The sequence below is a fragment of the Acinonyx jubatus genome, chromosome B2 (genome assembly GCF_027475565.1).
Source record: "Acinonyx jubatus isolate Ajub_Pintada_27869175 chromosome B2, VMU_Ajub_asm_v1.0, whole genome shotgun sequence".
Taxonomy (NCBI): domain Eukaryota; kingdom Metazoa; phylum Chordata; class Mammalia; order Carnivora; family Felidae; genus Acinonyx; species Acinonyx jubatus.
The window spans coordinates 18369382-18385483 of record NC_069385.1 but is presented as its reverse complement, the minus strand read 5'-3'; the positions used below and the strand labels follow the sequence as shown (position 1 = coordinate 18385483).

Here is a 16102-nt window from a genome sequence, read left to right as displayed (position 1 = left end):
TAACACTTGTGCTTCCTCAACCAAAACAAGTCCTTTGAACTTACTAAGAACTAAAAACATTATCAACTGTTGGATCAGGTTATGCTTAAAAGAACGTGAATTTGTCAGGAATTCAGATTACTCAAATCCCTGGTTTTCTGGAAGATCAATATAGAGATATTTTAGGCTCAGTGCACAGAAATGGCTTCCCTTTTACACTTTTTCTAGTGTACAAGAAAATATGTAATTGAATTTCTTAGTGTTCTCTAAATTGGGGGGCGGGGGAGGGGGATACCGTTAAGGAGACAGAAGATAAGCCTTGGTAGACGTTGGCTGTTGAGTTTGAAAGAAGTTGTGATGTCTCCTTATGAGAGTGGACATTAGGGCCAGACCTGGTATTCTGCTTTTGGTGTGCAGGGTGAGGACTTCCTGTTGCCTCCCTTGTCAGGTGGCTGTAGGCACTGCTATGATCTTTCCAAATCAACCCCCAGCCTTACACTAGACGCAGAGGGAGCAACTGGATAGGACATTAGCCCCATGATCACGGAGCTCCAGCCTCAACTAGATGGTCTCACAACTGCATCACAGCCCAGTGTCAGAAGCCACTCCCCTCCTCTGGTCACCCACTAGGACTGCACTTTGTACATCCTTTTAAAAAAAATTTTTTTTAATGTTTATTTATTTATGAGACCGAGAGAGACAGAGCATGAACGGGGGAGGGTCAGAGAGAGGGAGACACAGAATCGGAAGCAGGCTCCAGGCTCTGAGCCGTCAGCCCAGAGCCCGACGCGGGGCTCAAACTCACAGACTGCGAGATGGTGACCTGAGCCGAAGCCGGACGCCCAACCGACTGAGCCACCCAGGCGCCCCTGTACATCCTTTTAAATAGCTCCTGGCACCTTACGTGGGAAAGAGACACGGATCTCTTTTTAAAAGAGCTCATTTTTAACACCCAAAGACTAATGGACACTGACTGAGTTTACTAAATTGGGCTTAACGAAGTTAGAGATTGTAGATCCTCTAAGTGGTTTGTGTGACTTTAACTATCAAAAAAAAAAAAATCGTTTTCCTTAAATATTCGCAAGTGTTGGTTTGGACTCAACATATTCAAGAAAGTTATACCATTAGAAGTTGCCAGTAGGGGTGCCTGGGTGCCTCAGTCGGTTAAGCATCCACCTTCAGCTCAGGTCACGATCTCGTGGTCCGTGAGTTCGAGCCCCGCGTCGGGCTCTGGGCTGATGGCTCAGAGCCTGGAGCCTGCTTCCGATTCTGTGTCTCCCTCTCTCTCTGCCCCTCCCCCGTTCATGCTCTGTCTCTCTCTGTCTCAAAAATAAATAAACGTTAAAAAAAAAAAGTTGCCAACAATGGACACTAATATCTGATAAAAGCAATATTTCCCATCATCCCCCCAAGAACGACTTTTGGTGGTGGCAAGATGATCAATTTAAGGGCTTCTGTTTGTTATGGTTTAACTACTCCCTACGCTGCCTCCTAATTGCCTCTGCACTACGTCCTTGAGGTGCACATGGTACTTTAGCAAAGACTAAACAGTAGAAGGCCAGATGAGAATCAGAGTGAAGCTCAGAGGAAAGGAAGCAGAAGACAGAAAGCTAACTCCTGATTTTAGAGTAGACTTAGCCAGAGAGATAAATGATGTCTTTCTGGCCCCAAATAGGCTGAGACCTTAAGCAATAGGCTAAGAAAATAGAGAATTGAGATGACGTATTGGGCTATTCTTCTGTCTTAAATGTGCTATGAGAAGGTTCTGGAAAAGACAGCATATCTACACTGCAAGGAGGAGGAAATTGGAGACTCCAGATTCTGACCACCCCTATTGTTGACCATCAGAGACAGAGTTAAGGTGTGACGCCATTTTGTATCACCACAAAATGGGACCCAATGATACACTTTGGGATTCTGTAAAATTGCTACGAATGGGTCACAAATTTGGTGTTAATGTCTTTAGCAACGACTGCCAAGAAATTTAGACCCTCTCGCTACCACACATTTTACACTGCACGTTGTCTGACTTTTCGTATGGGTAGATTTGATTCCAGCAAAATATTTTGAGATCATCAGAAACAAAAAGGCTTTTGAAACAAAAGGTGACTTATTTTAGTAGTAATTTTAACCTCGTTTCCTTCAAGGGAGGGGTTAAGAAGAGAGAATAAGATGGCTGAAGATAATTGTAACCTCTTTTTCTTCAACGGAGGGGTTAAGGAGAGAGAACAAGATGGCTGAGGGATACGACCTACAGGACTAAAGAACAGGGACACCCAGACACATCCATGCCTGGAAGGAGTGGCCCAGGAGACTGCCTCAGGGCTGCTGTGTCTCTCAGAGGGCATCACCCACCTATAGATGTGGGTTGTGAAGTTCCAAAGACTTATTCTCCTCTTGACACTATGACTGTAATTTAGGTAAACTGCCATAGGTGGGCTAGGATACTCAGAAGCCCGTGTCCTGATACTCGGACTTTTTAGGCATGAACTGTTGAAAGAGCCTCTCTTCTGAATTATCCTCTTTCAGTGTTTCGAAATGAATCTAGCACTAGTTTCTATCTCTCAGACAGTGAGGTATAATTCAGAGCAAAATACAAAGAAATGTGAATTAATACATAAAGAAATAGCAGCCAGATACTATTTGGTATTAGATACCCATTCTCTTCTGGATTTCAATCATTGTCGATTACTACTTATTTAACCTTAGCAAAGTTTCTGTGCATATATAAAATAAGTCCATTAGACTTTCTAACCTAGAGGGAGGCAGGCCTTGTCTGTATCTTCTCAGTGGCTCTTAGCATACAGCAACTTTTACCAACTTTTTATCCAAGGGCTTCTTGGGTATTCTCTGTTTAGACATCTTTTTTTTTTTTTTTTTTACCTTCTTGTGAAAAAAAAAATGTGGTTATGTACAACTTAGAAAAGAGCATCATGATATAATGTAAAGGAAAAGGACTTTGAGGCCAACCAAACTGGGTCTGAATCCCGGTGTAGTATTGAAACGCTCATGGCCGTGGTCATTGAAACATTCTGAGCTTCTGAAATCTGTAAAACGGGACTGAGGCCTTGCTTGGTTGTTGGGCAATTAAATGAAGTAAGTAGTATGTAAAACTCCTAACACATAGAGAGGTTGTGATCTTCACTACCATCGCATCAAACGTTTCCACTAATGTCATTATTACAACCACTGCTGACTGAATGACAACAGGAAATGACCAGCCCACACCCTGAACCTCAGTCCCCTCTTCAGCGAAGCAAGGGTAACAATATCTAAGCTCACCGGGCCCGGAGGGTAATAAAAGGCTAACATGTGTAGAGGGCTAGGCACAGGGCATGTATTCGGTATTTTTAGTTCAAAAGTTTTCCCTCTTTTCCTCTCTTTTTAGCAACAGCAGGGAACTCTTCAAGCACTTGTTATCCCTAGGCTTATAGTTGCCTCTGATCTTGAGATTAGATTAGAGCCTGCAGGGTCACCTTAAACGCACTCTAAATTGGACCTAATGTCTGGATTTGTGTCCAGAAAAAATTTACACTCTACCACCAGGCTTGCGAGGCCTGAATCAGTCCTTAGGCTACAGAGGCAAGCAAGAAATGTGTGCAGCACAGGAATAGTCTGCTGAGCAGGGCTTTCTCTTCCTTCACAGACCCTTCATGGCCAATGTCCGATACAGAAAATATCCCTACCTTTCCTTCAGGCCTCTGCCTGTGCTGCTTCTCTGTGTGCTCAGCGGTAAGACGGTCTTCTCTCCCACGGCTCCTTGTTTCCTGGCCTCGCTCACCATTTCCTACCAACAGAGACAAGAAAATGGACTATGGTGCCATGCATACTGGGATCCCCCGAGGGCAGCCTGACGCAGGACAAACGCAGCTGACAACAGCAACTCGACAGTTGTCATGTCCTTACAATACTGGAGAAACACTAGATTAAAACGGAGACACAGCCTCCGCCTATCTTCACGGACGACACGGACCTTTCATTATTCCTCTTCTCTTGCTCCTGTGTTCTGTGGGTCTTCCTTCTGAAAAGCAGAGAAGGCTCCTCTCGTCTGTGTTTGTATGGCTTCCTCGGGTGGGGAGTTGATGTTTCCTACCAGCTTTTGGTGTTCACTGACGATGCAGTGGGTTTACTATGGGTCATTTAGGGAACGCTGAGGGATGTCTTATTTTATCTTGTCAGACAAGCTCCAACGGGCATGGCAGGGCCCTTTTCTATTTTTCTATTTTTCTATTTTTCTATTTCTCTATTTTTATTTTTCAGTTGAATCTGTCAATGGCTCCAGAAACTATTTGGTAATGGACATAGGTGTTATGTACGATACATTTCAGGAATGGCAACACTTAACATTGGGAGAGAAAGGCCAGATTGACTTACGGGGTGAGTGCACCATGTTCATCGTCTTATGGGGCCTCTGCTCATTGATCCTAAATGGCTCTTTTTCTCTGCCATAGAATTTTATTTGGTCAGGATGTGCTGTCTTTTATGGTCCAAAAGCTAAAATCGCAATGAACATGATAACCACTTCTAATTCGGAAATCTCACCATCTGTTGTTTCAACCAATGTCACTTACCCCTGCGGAATCAGAAAACATCAGCAGTGGACTGCACATCCTGGAACCCAACAGCGAGGGTCAAGGTGATACCCAAGAGCAGAGGCTTCTGGGTGACCTTGAGTCCAGAAACGAAGTTACACACAGCACTATCTTGTTCTCTAGTTGTAAGTCCAAGGACGTGACTCCACCAGCTTATATAGAAAAAGAAACTGGCGACCCTGATGAGGTGACGTTTGCCATCAGAATGAGTAGTTGACACAAATTCTTGTCCTCAGAGTCAGGTGAGAACTAAATGTAGCTTGATTTCTGTTTCCTCTGAAGCAACTCTGAGCCCCCAGCGCATTTGATTTTTGTCATCATTAGGCTCCCCTCTCCTTCCCGGGCTGCACTAGATTCAGGAAGGGTTATATGGTGTCCAGAAAGGTGGGAGCTCTTGGCTACAGGGCGTGTTATGGTCTCACCAACACCCCACCACTGCCCAAGCCCCCAGTGGTCTTTGACATTCAGCACTTACCGGTTATTCCCACACACTCTGGAGGCAGAGGGGTCTTTGTGGGAGCTGTGAGCCCCAGTCCTGTACTTTCTCCTTCCTAGACACATCACAACTCTTCCTCCCGGGGGGCTTCTGCCTCCCCAGGCAGAACCAGGGAGCCACCCTTCCCTGGGACCTTGGGACCTGTCACTGCCCCAAACAAGAGAAGCTTTTCCTCCTAAAAATGGGTCACCACACCTCACCATGACCTGTTTCTCAAAGACATTCTGCTCCTTTCTTCCTTTTAGGAATCAGGCTTTTAGGAAACAAAAGCTAAGAAATCTTGTAGGTGGGGTCTGGCGTCTTCCACACTAAGGTGATGAGGCACAGAGGCACGGAGGGAAAGAGGAAAGATACAGAAAGGGAGAGGGACAGAAACCCTAAGTTTAAACCTCTAGGCATTTGTTACTAACGGGCACGGTAGCACTAAACACAGCACTGCATTCCATGCGAGTGTCTAACCTCTTCTTCGAGACATGGAGGGAACATTTTACAAAAAGAAGGAAACCTTGGGTCCTCCACTTCCTGTGTTTGTGCAAGGGAGTGTGTGGGAGATTGAAGGTTTGTTTTCAAGGCATCCCTCCTGGTTCATCCTTTACAGATTACCCTTAATATCGGGGGGCGCCCAGGTGGCTCAGTCAGTTAAGCGTCCGACTCTTGATTTCAACTCAGGTCATGATCTCACAAAGTGTGAGATCAAGCCCTGCCTCCGGCTCTGAGCTGACAGTGTGGAGCCTGCTTGGGATTCTCTCTCTCCTCCTCTCTCTGCCCCTCCCCGCTCTCAAAATAAATAAATAAATTTCATATATATATATATATATATATATATATATATATATATATAAAATTCTAATTTGTTGGAAAATGTAAACCAAGTCTGCATCCTCTTTTTCTTCTTATAAATCATTTGTGAGTGAGTAAAAGTCGTGAAGACCTAAGAAGACCCTCTTCACTGTTCTCTGTGAAAAAGATGACCAGAGTTTGCCTGTGGCGTCAGTTTTGTGATCCAGTGACATTAGTGGAGTCAAGTCACAGGCTGAAGGGTCGGAATTTGTGTCCCTCAATTTAAGAAAACGTGACCTGTGAAACCTCACACTTGCAAAACATCCGTGTGGCAAGTGGTCTTAAAGCAAAAGCTGTTTTCCCTTGTACGAGTAGATGTGCCAGGGATTCCTTTAAGTGTCGAGATGTCCTTGAATTTTTTTTTAATATGATTTAATTTAGTGTCATGGGTTTGTGTGTTTTCTCAAAAGCCTATCTATTTCGTAAACGTGCGTGTATCCGATCCCTACTCAGTGAAATGAATAGTAAGCCAGAGAAAACACGAGACTTCACAAATGGGAAGAAAAAAGACACCCTGCCAGATTCAGATAGTTGTTTCACATGCTTGGACGAGTTGCACAACCCTCGCATGACTCACCCTGTGCACAAACACAGCTAGAGGTGGACTGGGCTGTGTGGCGAGACCCGCAAAACAGGTTTTCGTGGCACAGGGGTGCATGGGTGGTTATGCTATGTGTAGCCCTGCTCTAGCTTCCGGGGCAGGGGGGGGCGGGGAAGTAAGGCAAGGAATCTTACATACCCACCCCAAAAGAACCATCTTTCTCCTCCTGATTAGTTACTGTTCCGTGACCAATTTTTGTTTCAATTCCTCCAGGTCTCTTAGTTTGGAAATAGTCATTTGGGGACATTGAAGCAGTTACTCTGACGAGGTCGATCCTGATTTGGGGTACCAAGGAAATGGAGAAAATGTACCAGATATAAATAACTGCTTTCCTGGGTAAAACGAGGTTCAACTGAGCATTTTTAGAAAGCTCTGTCCGTATTAAAAGGAGGGGGGAGAACAATCTCCGGACAAGAGAAGAACTACAAAAGTGGTACATTTTGTGTTGGAACAACATGATGGTGGCTCGTGACTTTCCACACCAAGCTTTGGAGGTAACACTCAGCTGTTTGACCACAGCTATGTTTTGCTGTAAAGGGCCACTGCTCACTAAGCCCTGTGTAATTAGAAACTGGCCGAGGAAGGAAATGTCGTTAGAACACCCAGGGGAAGGTTTATTAAAGGATATGCGGTTTGTGTATCGGAGTTTTACTTTTTGTCATAAGCTCTGGCCGCTTCATTTGCTCTAAATATCTGATGTGTTGAATGTGTAAAGGTCATAAGACCACAGAAAGAAGAGACCAGAATTCTCCTCGGTCTCTACTATCAGATTTTATCTGGACCACTTTTTCTTATTTCTTCAGCTTGCAGAAACGGTAGGGTGTGAGACTTCTCTACTTACAAATACGTTTCTTTCGTGCGATTGTTAATCAGGACTAAGGAAGACGGCAGTGTTCAGTGTCTGAGTGAGACCCAAACGATAACGACAGATCCAAGGCTCTAGGATATCTTAAGGAAGTATTTCTTCTCCTGTGTCCTATAAGAAAAAAATGAGAATATTTTAAGCATGTGTATCTTTGTGCGGCTATCTAAAATCAAATTTTACCTGTTCTAACAAAGCACACAGAGGGATGAATCGTTTCGCAGCCAGCTGTGGTTAATTTCACCCCCAAGAATGCCAAAAGTTGTCTCCCTGAATTTGCAACCTTATACTTGCGTTCCAGGTGTCCATTCTTGTGTTACTGTGCACACCTTAAAGTGAGCTGGGAGATTTATAATTACCCAAGTCTTCTATGAAAGACAAATGCCAGAAGTTACCTACACCACCCACTGTAGGATTGTTCTTGGCATGGTGACCAAGGCGTGGTAAATTTGTGCATGGAAGTATGAGCTGTCAGGTCTTAAGTGGCAGTAAAGCTAGGGGGTACTTTTCTTCTTGGAGTTATGTTATTAACTCCTTGAATGAAACATATCTTCGTTTTGAATCATGACCCCGGGAAATGCCCACACCCATCTCACCTTAACGTATGTAAATTCCATTTCTCCCACGACTCTCAGCTATGAGAGAACGCAACCGTCAGTATTTTGAAAGTGGCTCAGCTAAAATGTTTGCTTTCCTGCGCTCAGTCACTTGAGCAGTCCAAGTGACCCCTTTGACAAGGCAGAACAAGAAATTTATCCCTCCAGTATGGAGCATTTTGCAAGGGAGGCTGAGTTTTGGAGCACACAAATGGTAAGTTGAATGAAGCGTTTAAATATCAAGGGCATCATACTGGGCATTTTCCTTGTAGCTTTTCATAAAATTAGGATGAAAGAGGAATTTATCATCAAAAGATTGTAGTCTTGCTCATTATTTTAAAGTGAAACATGCCTTCTACATACCAAATGGTATTAGTGAGAAATGGCTTTGGATGGATTGTTTGGGCATAAATTTTTCTAATTTTATTGGTGAACCATACTGAACATCTTGTGGGTGTACAAGATATGACCTTAATGAAACAAGACGACTCACTGACAGAAAGGAACTGTGAAGTCAGGCTAGGATTTTAACACAAATGAAGAATTTCTTGGAACTCTATATTGCATTGTCATTTTTTATTTTAAGTGTACCTCTTTTTAAGATTTCGTGTATACGTATGTAAGTGAATATATATATAATAATTATAGCATATCACTGGAAGACCATGATAAAGGAGCATACTGGCGCCTAAAATTAACTTTTATGATTTTTAAACTGGGAATATTCAGACCTGCTGTTTCCCTTTATGTTACAAAGAACTGCTGGGTTTACTTCACATGAATTGGTCAAGTCCTGAAAGCCTCTGAGAATGGTACAGATTCCCCGGCCTCGGTGACCCTGGCTGATCATCTCATTTTATTTTATTTTTTTTAACGTTTATTCATTTTAGACACAGAGAGAGACAGAGCATGAATGGGGGAAGGTCAGAGAGAGAGGGAGACACAGAATCTGAAACAGGGTCCAGGCTCTGAGCTCTCAGCACAGAGCCTGACACGGGGCTCGAACTCACAGACCACGAGATCATGACCTGAGCCGAAGTCGGTCGCCCAACCGACTGAGCCACCCAGGCGCCCCTGATCATCCCATTTTAAAGTTGAATAAACTGAAGTTCCCCTAGTTGAACAACCCCGAGTTGGGCTACAAGATCACAGACTTCAACCCCAGCCCAATGCTTTTTCAGTTAGTATATGTCCTGTCCCACAGTATAAATTTTCATTTTGTTTTCTCTTTCTAATGTGAATTTGAACTTCATTGGAAATAGAAGATTCTGTCACAAACGTAGGTGTGTGTGTGTGTTTTTTTTTTTTTTTACTGCATGAAGTTGACTATAAGAGCAAATTAAAACGTCACTTCTATTTATTAAGGATATGCATCATCCCTGAAGTCTTAGCTTTTAATGTAAATCTGAGATGGCAAGTCTTATTGTATACTTTTGGAGAAAGGAGGGTAAACTATACTGCACTGTCCCCAGGCATCACTGAAAAAGCACAATGTTCAGATGAATATTCAAGCTTTTCAGACATTGACCTTTGTGTATCCAAGTCATTCAAATCATTTACTTAGCAAGCATATCAACCACTTGTATTCTGGAAATTGAACTATTTCTATGCTCTTGTGAGATTTAGATTTTTTAAATTCCTCTGTTTTTTTTAGGAGTTCATTTGTGACCAACTCCGGAAAAATGAAAGGAGGTTTTTTTTCCCCGCATGCCCTCTGGGCAAAAAGGAATGTCTGTGCATTTAGGGACTGAGAGCTGATGTAGCATAGGACTGATTGGCTCCAGTGGGGCCCAGAAAGAAGCCGAGCTCAGGAAGTACACGAAGGGATGAGACGAAGGCATTGGCTCTCTCCACTTTGACACTCCCAGCCCCCAGCCCAAGGAGATTCCCAGTCACATGAGAGAATGTGAGAATTGTAAGGTAAACAGCTATTAGGCCAATTCGTGCTAGCTTGTTGTTCTATTAAGCCTTGATTACCCTGACGGCCATTTTGAAAATTCTCTCCTGCTTGGAATTTCTTTGGTCCCTGACTCTGTGTCTGCCACTACATGTTGTCACCAGTCCCCTTGGCATGTCGGTGGCCACTAACCACCAGGTCAGTGGCCTCAGAAACCGCCTTGGGTTGCTGGCAGCAACTCAGCAATCTCTTGTCAGCTCCTTCCAGTCTGGGCGTTGGATTAAGTAGCTGCCAACTGAGACGCCCGGTGACAGGCACGGCCCAGGGCAGGAGGCGCTGAAATTCGTTACAATCCAGAGCTGCTCAGGTGATGGAGTGAATCAAAAGAGATGGAGGTTTGAAAGTTTCAGTGTCTTTCTATCATAATTAACATACCCAACCTCTTTTGTGGTCAGCAGGTTGTTATCTTGACTGCCTAGATCGTGAGACATAGAGATTTAATGATGGGCTTGACGCTCTCTGGTTGGTAAGCAGGGTGGAAGTGAGACCTCCAAGCCTCTGCTCTCAGAAGCTGGCAACTTCATACACGATGGTGGACATTCTGTGTCTGCCTTCTCTGCCTGGGGGACCAAAATAGTTCCTCCGTCCTCAGGTTGTTCTTTGTTCTTAGTGCGCGTGCGTTCTTGCGTGGCTTCCCTCTTGCAGACTGCTTGTGTTGCTTAGAGGCGCACTTCCATGCTGGATGCGACTGGGTAACACTTCTCTCCCAGAGAACAGTGGCCCCTGGAAGTTCACATTCGCGAGTTGCCTCCAAGCGCAGCTGCAAATCCCCAAGGCTGTGTGCTCAAGGACAGCTGGTAGATCACATCCCTGCCCAACACACAACCTAGCACAACAGTCACGCAGGCTAATTTCAACAAGGATGAACTAAATGCGAGGATGCAGTGGACAGGAGGCGGCAGTCAGCAGTGGGCATGATTTGGGGGAAATGGACAGTGGTAACTGATTCTCTGGTCCTGGGTGCTTATCACCATCCACGAGACCCAAACCATCTTTTTTCCCCCCCAAGCCTAAAACCCTCACTTGCCCCCAACCTCTTTCTCCACATGAGCTCACCTGTACAAAGCACCAAGCAAATGCTCACAGAGTTGAGCCTCTGTACTACTCTGTTTCTGCAGCGAACACAATGGGAGAAGACATGCTCTTGACTCATGAAGGTCAAAATATAATTGAGAGACACGTTATACATACATGAAACGATTAGAGGACAAAATAATATATAATTGAGTGGCAGGGTGCACGGTTCAGACATTAAATGTAATAGTGCTTCTGAAGTCAGGGTGGTCGAAGGAGGCTGCATTAGGAAATAGACTGAGAAGGATGGGTTGGGTTTGAAAAGGAGAGAGGTGGGCATCCAGGTGAAGGGGACACCGTTGAGTAAATTCTGGGAGACAGAAACAGCCCTTGTGGTGGAACGGGACTGAGTGTTGGAAAAGGAAACGCGTGTGAAGGGCCGGGGAGAGACAAAGCTGAGCAGGTCCTGAAGAAGCTTCAAGGCCAAGCAGACAAGTTGAGACCTGGTAGGCAATGGGAGCCATGGAAAGCGTTGGAACAGTGGAATGGCATGATAAAAGCAGTGTTTAAGGAAAATGATTGTGTCCAGGTAGATTGAGTTCTGAAGATTCTAGAGGCCAGTTCGGAATGAGATGCCAGTGGTCCCAGATTAGAGTGGGGGACAAGTGGAATAAGGAGAAAGAAGGGATATTTCTCAGGGAAAATATGAAACACTCACTGATGAATGGGATCCTGTATGGTGCAGACTATACAAGGTGAGCAAATGATGGCTCTCTGGTGTAGGTATCAGTCTGTCTTTACTCAGAATAAAAGAGAAGTCCAATTCTTCTCCTTAGATCTACTCCTAAGCCATTCTCATACCTCCTTCCCTATTCCTTGAGTTACCCAAACCCTCTGTAGAAAATTCTCCAAACACCAGTACCCATCCTGACAATTCAGGCCAAAACTTCTATTCCAGGCACCACCCCTGCTACCCAGAACACTTTGATCCCTTAAAACTATCCTTCTCCTGCACCCGGGTTCTTCAGATTGTGGTACATTTACTAAGTTCTCTCTTAGCTGCTGTTTGCTGAACGTGAAACATCTTTCTTCTTTCTCCCTCATGGTCTTAGTTTTATTTCTAGTGAGTTTAGTCCTCATATCTCTCCCCTCTCTGGCGTTATTCAGAACAACATCAATTTGCCCCGTGATACCTGGTTTCCTGACAGTATACTTCAGCATTAGATGGTCCATTTTGCCGTGCATATACATAGTTGTGCTTGACTTAAAATCTCTCCTAGCGACAGAGAAAAGGGGTACACAGTTCACCTGATAGTTTGAAAGGGAAAACAAGTTATCACAACAAGTACACAGGTGAAAAAAAACCAAGGGGTTGTGTATTGAGACTGAAATATCCCAGATAGATTTCAAGGGAAATTTTGCATCATAGAAGGTGAAGAAATTTAAGAGATCATGAGCGTGTTCTCTTTAACCTGAAGAGTATTTTTAATAGTTTTTTTTTCTTTTAATCTTTGAGCCAACATTTAAAATTCAGAAGATTTGACATAACAATCCAGAAACTTGTTTCCTTGAAAAAAGAATCAAAAGATAGGTCAATAACCAGCTGGAGCTGAGGATTGCTATCCCCTGTGGATGGGGCATGCACTGCCCTCCTCATCTACAAGTTCCAGTACTTATCAGGACGTGTAGACATTTGAGTTTCGAGTTTGTGACCCAACTGATTTCTTATTGTCTAGAAAAGAGACACTGAGGCACAGAGAGGTTGAAGAGCTTTCCCAGTATGCCTCAAGGGGTTGGTAATAGTACAGGGATTAGAACTGAGCTTTGCTCTGACTCCTTGACCCTCTTTTTTCTGCCTTTTGGGAATGTAGTTGTTTCCTGAATATAAGACCAGAAACGCTGACGAACTGGAGGAAGGCAAAGGTCTGCATGGGGGATCATTCTCATCAGCCAAAAGGGACCCTGAACAGGAGTTCCTGAGAGCAGGAATCTGGGGAAATCTAGAATAATAGTATTTCACGAGGCACCTGGGTGGCTCAGCTGAGCTTCCGACTCTGGCTGTCGGCTCATGTCATGATCTCGCGGTCTAGAAATCGAGGCCCTCGTGGGGATCCACACTGAGCGTGGAGTCTTCTTTTTTTTTATTTATTTATTTTTTTTTTAATTTTTTTTTTCAACGTTTATTTATTTTTGGGACAGAGAGAGACAGAGCATGAACGGGGGAGGGGCAGAGAGAGAGGGAGACACAGAATCGGAAACAGGCTCCAGGCTCTGAGCCATCAGCCCAGAGCCCGACGCGGGGCTCGAACTCAGGGACCGCGAGATCGTGACCTGGCTGAAGTCGGATGCTCAACCGACTGCGCCACCCAGGCGCCCCTGAGCATGGAGTCTTCTTAAGATTCTCTCTCCCTCGCATTGTCTCTGCCCCTCCCCCTCTCGCACCCCCCTCTCTTTCTCTAAAAGTAAAATTAAATTAAAAGAGAGTATTTCCTAACTGTGACCGTTGATGTGATTTTATTTTACTCCATCGTATTTGCTTCTTCTAATTCCAAGAGGTAACATGCTTCATAATTAGCTTTTCCCCTTTGTTACAATTTCTTTACTTAAAACAACAACAACAACAACAAAAACTGCATACTTGAAAATATGGCAGTTGGGATATAACATTGTAAGCGTTCGTATTGAAAATGTCCCAAATTTCTAAATGAAACTTACTGATAAAAACTATTCGTGTGTGTGTGTTTTCTCATCCACTTTCCTCTCCTAAGCTCAATTCATTTCCTTAGACCTCTGGCCTGCACTGTTAGAGTCTCTGTCTTGAATATGTTAAAATGACATTGGCACTTGGCGAGAAGCTTGCAGCCTCCCGCAGACTCAGCCGGGCTGTGATCTCCGCAGGCTCACAGGGCGGGAGGGAGGGGGCCGTGATCATCCTGCTTATCATTATTGATGTGGCTTCAGCGACCTCTGATGCGTTTCTGTCCAGTGTGATTCTGGATGCAATTCAGAAAACACCTGCTGAAATCCTTGCGAGAAATCCATGTGTGTGCCAAGGCCGGGTGATTGGTGTCGCTCTTGAACAACGTGAAGGTCAACCTCTTGGCTCTCCTTTGGTAGTTATTTTAATGAAAGTCAGAATTCTTTATGGGGTGAATTTTAATACAGACCTAGCACAGGCTGGCATTTCTACTTTTTTGCAGAGTAACATTCAAAATAGCCATTTAACTAAAATGGAAGATGGGTGGAGATTTCGCAAGGCATTTGGAATTGGAAGATGAAAAGGAAAGAGAGATTCTTTGTGCTCTCTGAAATACAGGAAAGCTTAAGATTAATGTTGGATCTCTGTTTTTACTACATCACTCTCATCTTCTTCAAAGGAATGGTGTCTCTCTGTTTGCTTTCTTTTCCCTAGTGGGGGTTCTTTCTTCCCCCTCCCCAAACCCTTGAAGCCTTTGGCTGATGTAACAAGATCATTCCTTACGTTGGTGAGGATGTTTCCACCCTAGCATTGATGCTGTTGTTTCCGACTCGGGTTCTATGTTTCTATCTACTACGTGCATATATGCGTTGTAAATGAGAGACAAAAACTCTGTGGAGGTATTGGACAACAAGTCCACAGTAGAAGTTTCCATACATAAGAGTTCATTTGATCTGAGGGCATATGGATTAAATGTGATATGGTTGATATAATAAATTGACTAATGACAATAATAACTAACGTTTCACATGTTTTGCATGTTTACTAAGTGTTTGGAACCGTACTAGGTATTTCATGGGCATTATCGAATTTAATCTTCATAATTGCCCCTATAGTCCACTAAAACGAATGTGATAATAATCTGTGTGAGTTAAGGTTTAGTTTTAGACACAGTTGAAGAGATTAGCTGGGCTGGAGCACCAGAGTGGCTCAGTCAGGTGAGCATCCATCTCTTGTTTTCAGCTCAGGTCGTGATCCTAGCCAGGGTCATGGGATTGAGCCCCGCCTCGGGTTCTGCACCAAGCAAGGAACCTTCTTGGGATTCTTTCTCGCTCTTTCTGTGTACCTCTCCTCCACTCATGCTCTACCTCTCTCTAAATATAAAAAATAAGGGGCACCTGGGTAGCTCAGTGGGTTGAGCATCCGACTTTGGTTCAGGTCATGATCTCGCAGTTCGTGGATTCGAGCCCCGTGTCGGGCTCTGTGCTGACATCTCAGAGCCTGGAGCCTGCTTCTGATTCTGTGTCTCCCTCTCTCTCTGCCCCTCCCCCACTCATGCTCTGTCTCTCTCTGACCTACCATAGGGAGAACAGGTCAAGTCACCCAGAATGTTTACTCTGGAGAAGACACTGCTCTGGGTTGCGCAAAAGCCTATTGCCCCCCCCCTCCCCCAATTAGTGGGCTGGAGTATATGACCCCAAGGATTCCACCAGTGACACTGGCTATGACCTTGGCCAGTGGATGTGGATTCAGACAAACATAGGTGGGGAGTAAGGGAGAACAGAGAGTGGGGCAGCAAATCAAGGACTCTGGGAGGTGCCCAAGCAGAGGAGGGTAAAGGGTTTCTGAGCAAGTATTACAAACAAGGGGCCGAGGCTGAACACAGCAGTGAGCATACAGGGCCAGCAACTGTTCCTTTGAATGCGAGTGGAGGCAGGTACCCTCTGGGTATCTCCCCAGTCCCTGCTCTCTCTTAGTCCCCGAACCATCCACTCGAATGCACTGGCCTGGCAACAGGTGGCCCAGATCTGAAGGCCCTGGTGTATAAGGTGACCTAGCAGCAGGTAAATGCTGGATGAGGTCTCTTTTTTTCAATAATCTGTCATCCAAACTGTAAAGCATGAGAGAAGGGCCACGAGGTTAGTGAGTCCTAGTTTGTTCAGTTGTGGGAACTGCACACTGAGAGGGAATGCCCACTAAAAACTGAGCCACATGGAGGCCAATTCTCACATCACCAAAGCAAGGCAGTGTCCCTGGTAGGACTCGCTCAGTCACTACCCCATGCGCATCTATGTTTCCTCCCTTCCGTGACTTCCTCTGCTTAGGGGAGGAAGATGACCCATGGGCCCAAAGAACCTAAATGCGAAAACACATAAGAGCTGGTGGCTGAACCCACCCTTTCCAGCTCTCCCAGCAAACATCCCCCAAGGTCTGCCCTCCCTGAGTCTGTGGGCTGTTCCCCAGGAGG

General features: G+C 44.7%; 1 protein-coding gene across 4 annotated transcripts in view; it reads left to right on the top strand.

The window, feature by feature from the left end:
• The window catches only part of LOC106965852 (sterile alpha motif domain-containing protein 5), a 949459-nt gene that overhangs the window by 609548 nt on the left and 323809 nt on the right, over positions 1 to 16102 (top strand). Inside the window, exon 1 of one of the 4 annotated variants that reach the window (XM_027056666.2) lies at positions 8022 to 8180. The exons of 1 other annotated variant lie outside the window; for it this stretch is intronic. In XM_027056666.2, the coding sequence (XP_026912467.1) occupies positions 8136 to 8180 (45 nt within the window). In that variant the 5' untranslated portion in view covers positions 8022 to 8135. Of the gene's footprint in view, positions 1 to 8021; positions 8181 to 16102 lie in introns of those variants that run through there. 2 more of the 4 variants (XM_053223344.1, XM_027056670.2) reach the window with 2 other exon arrangements.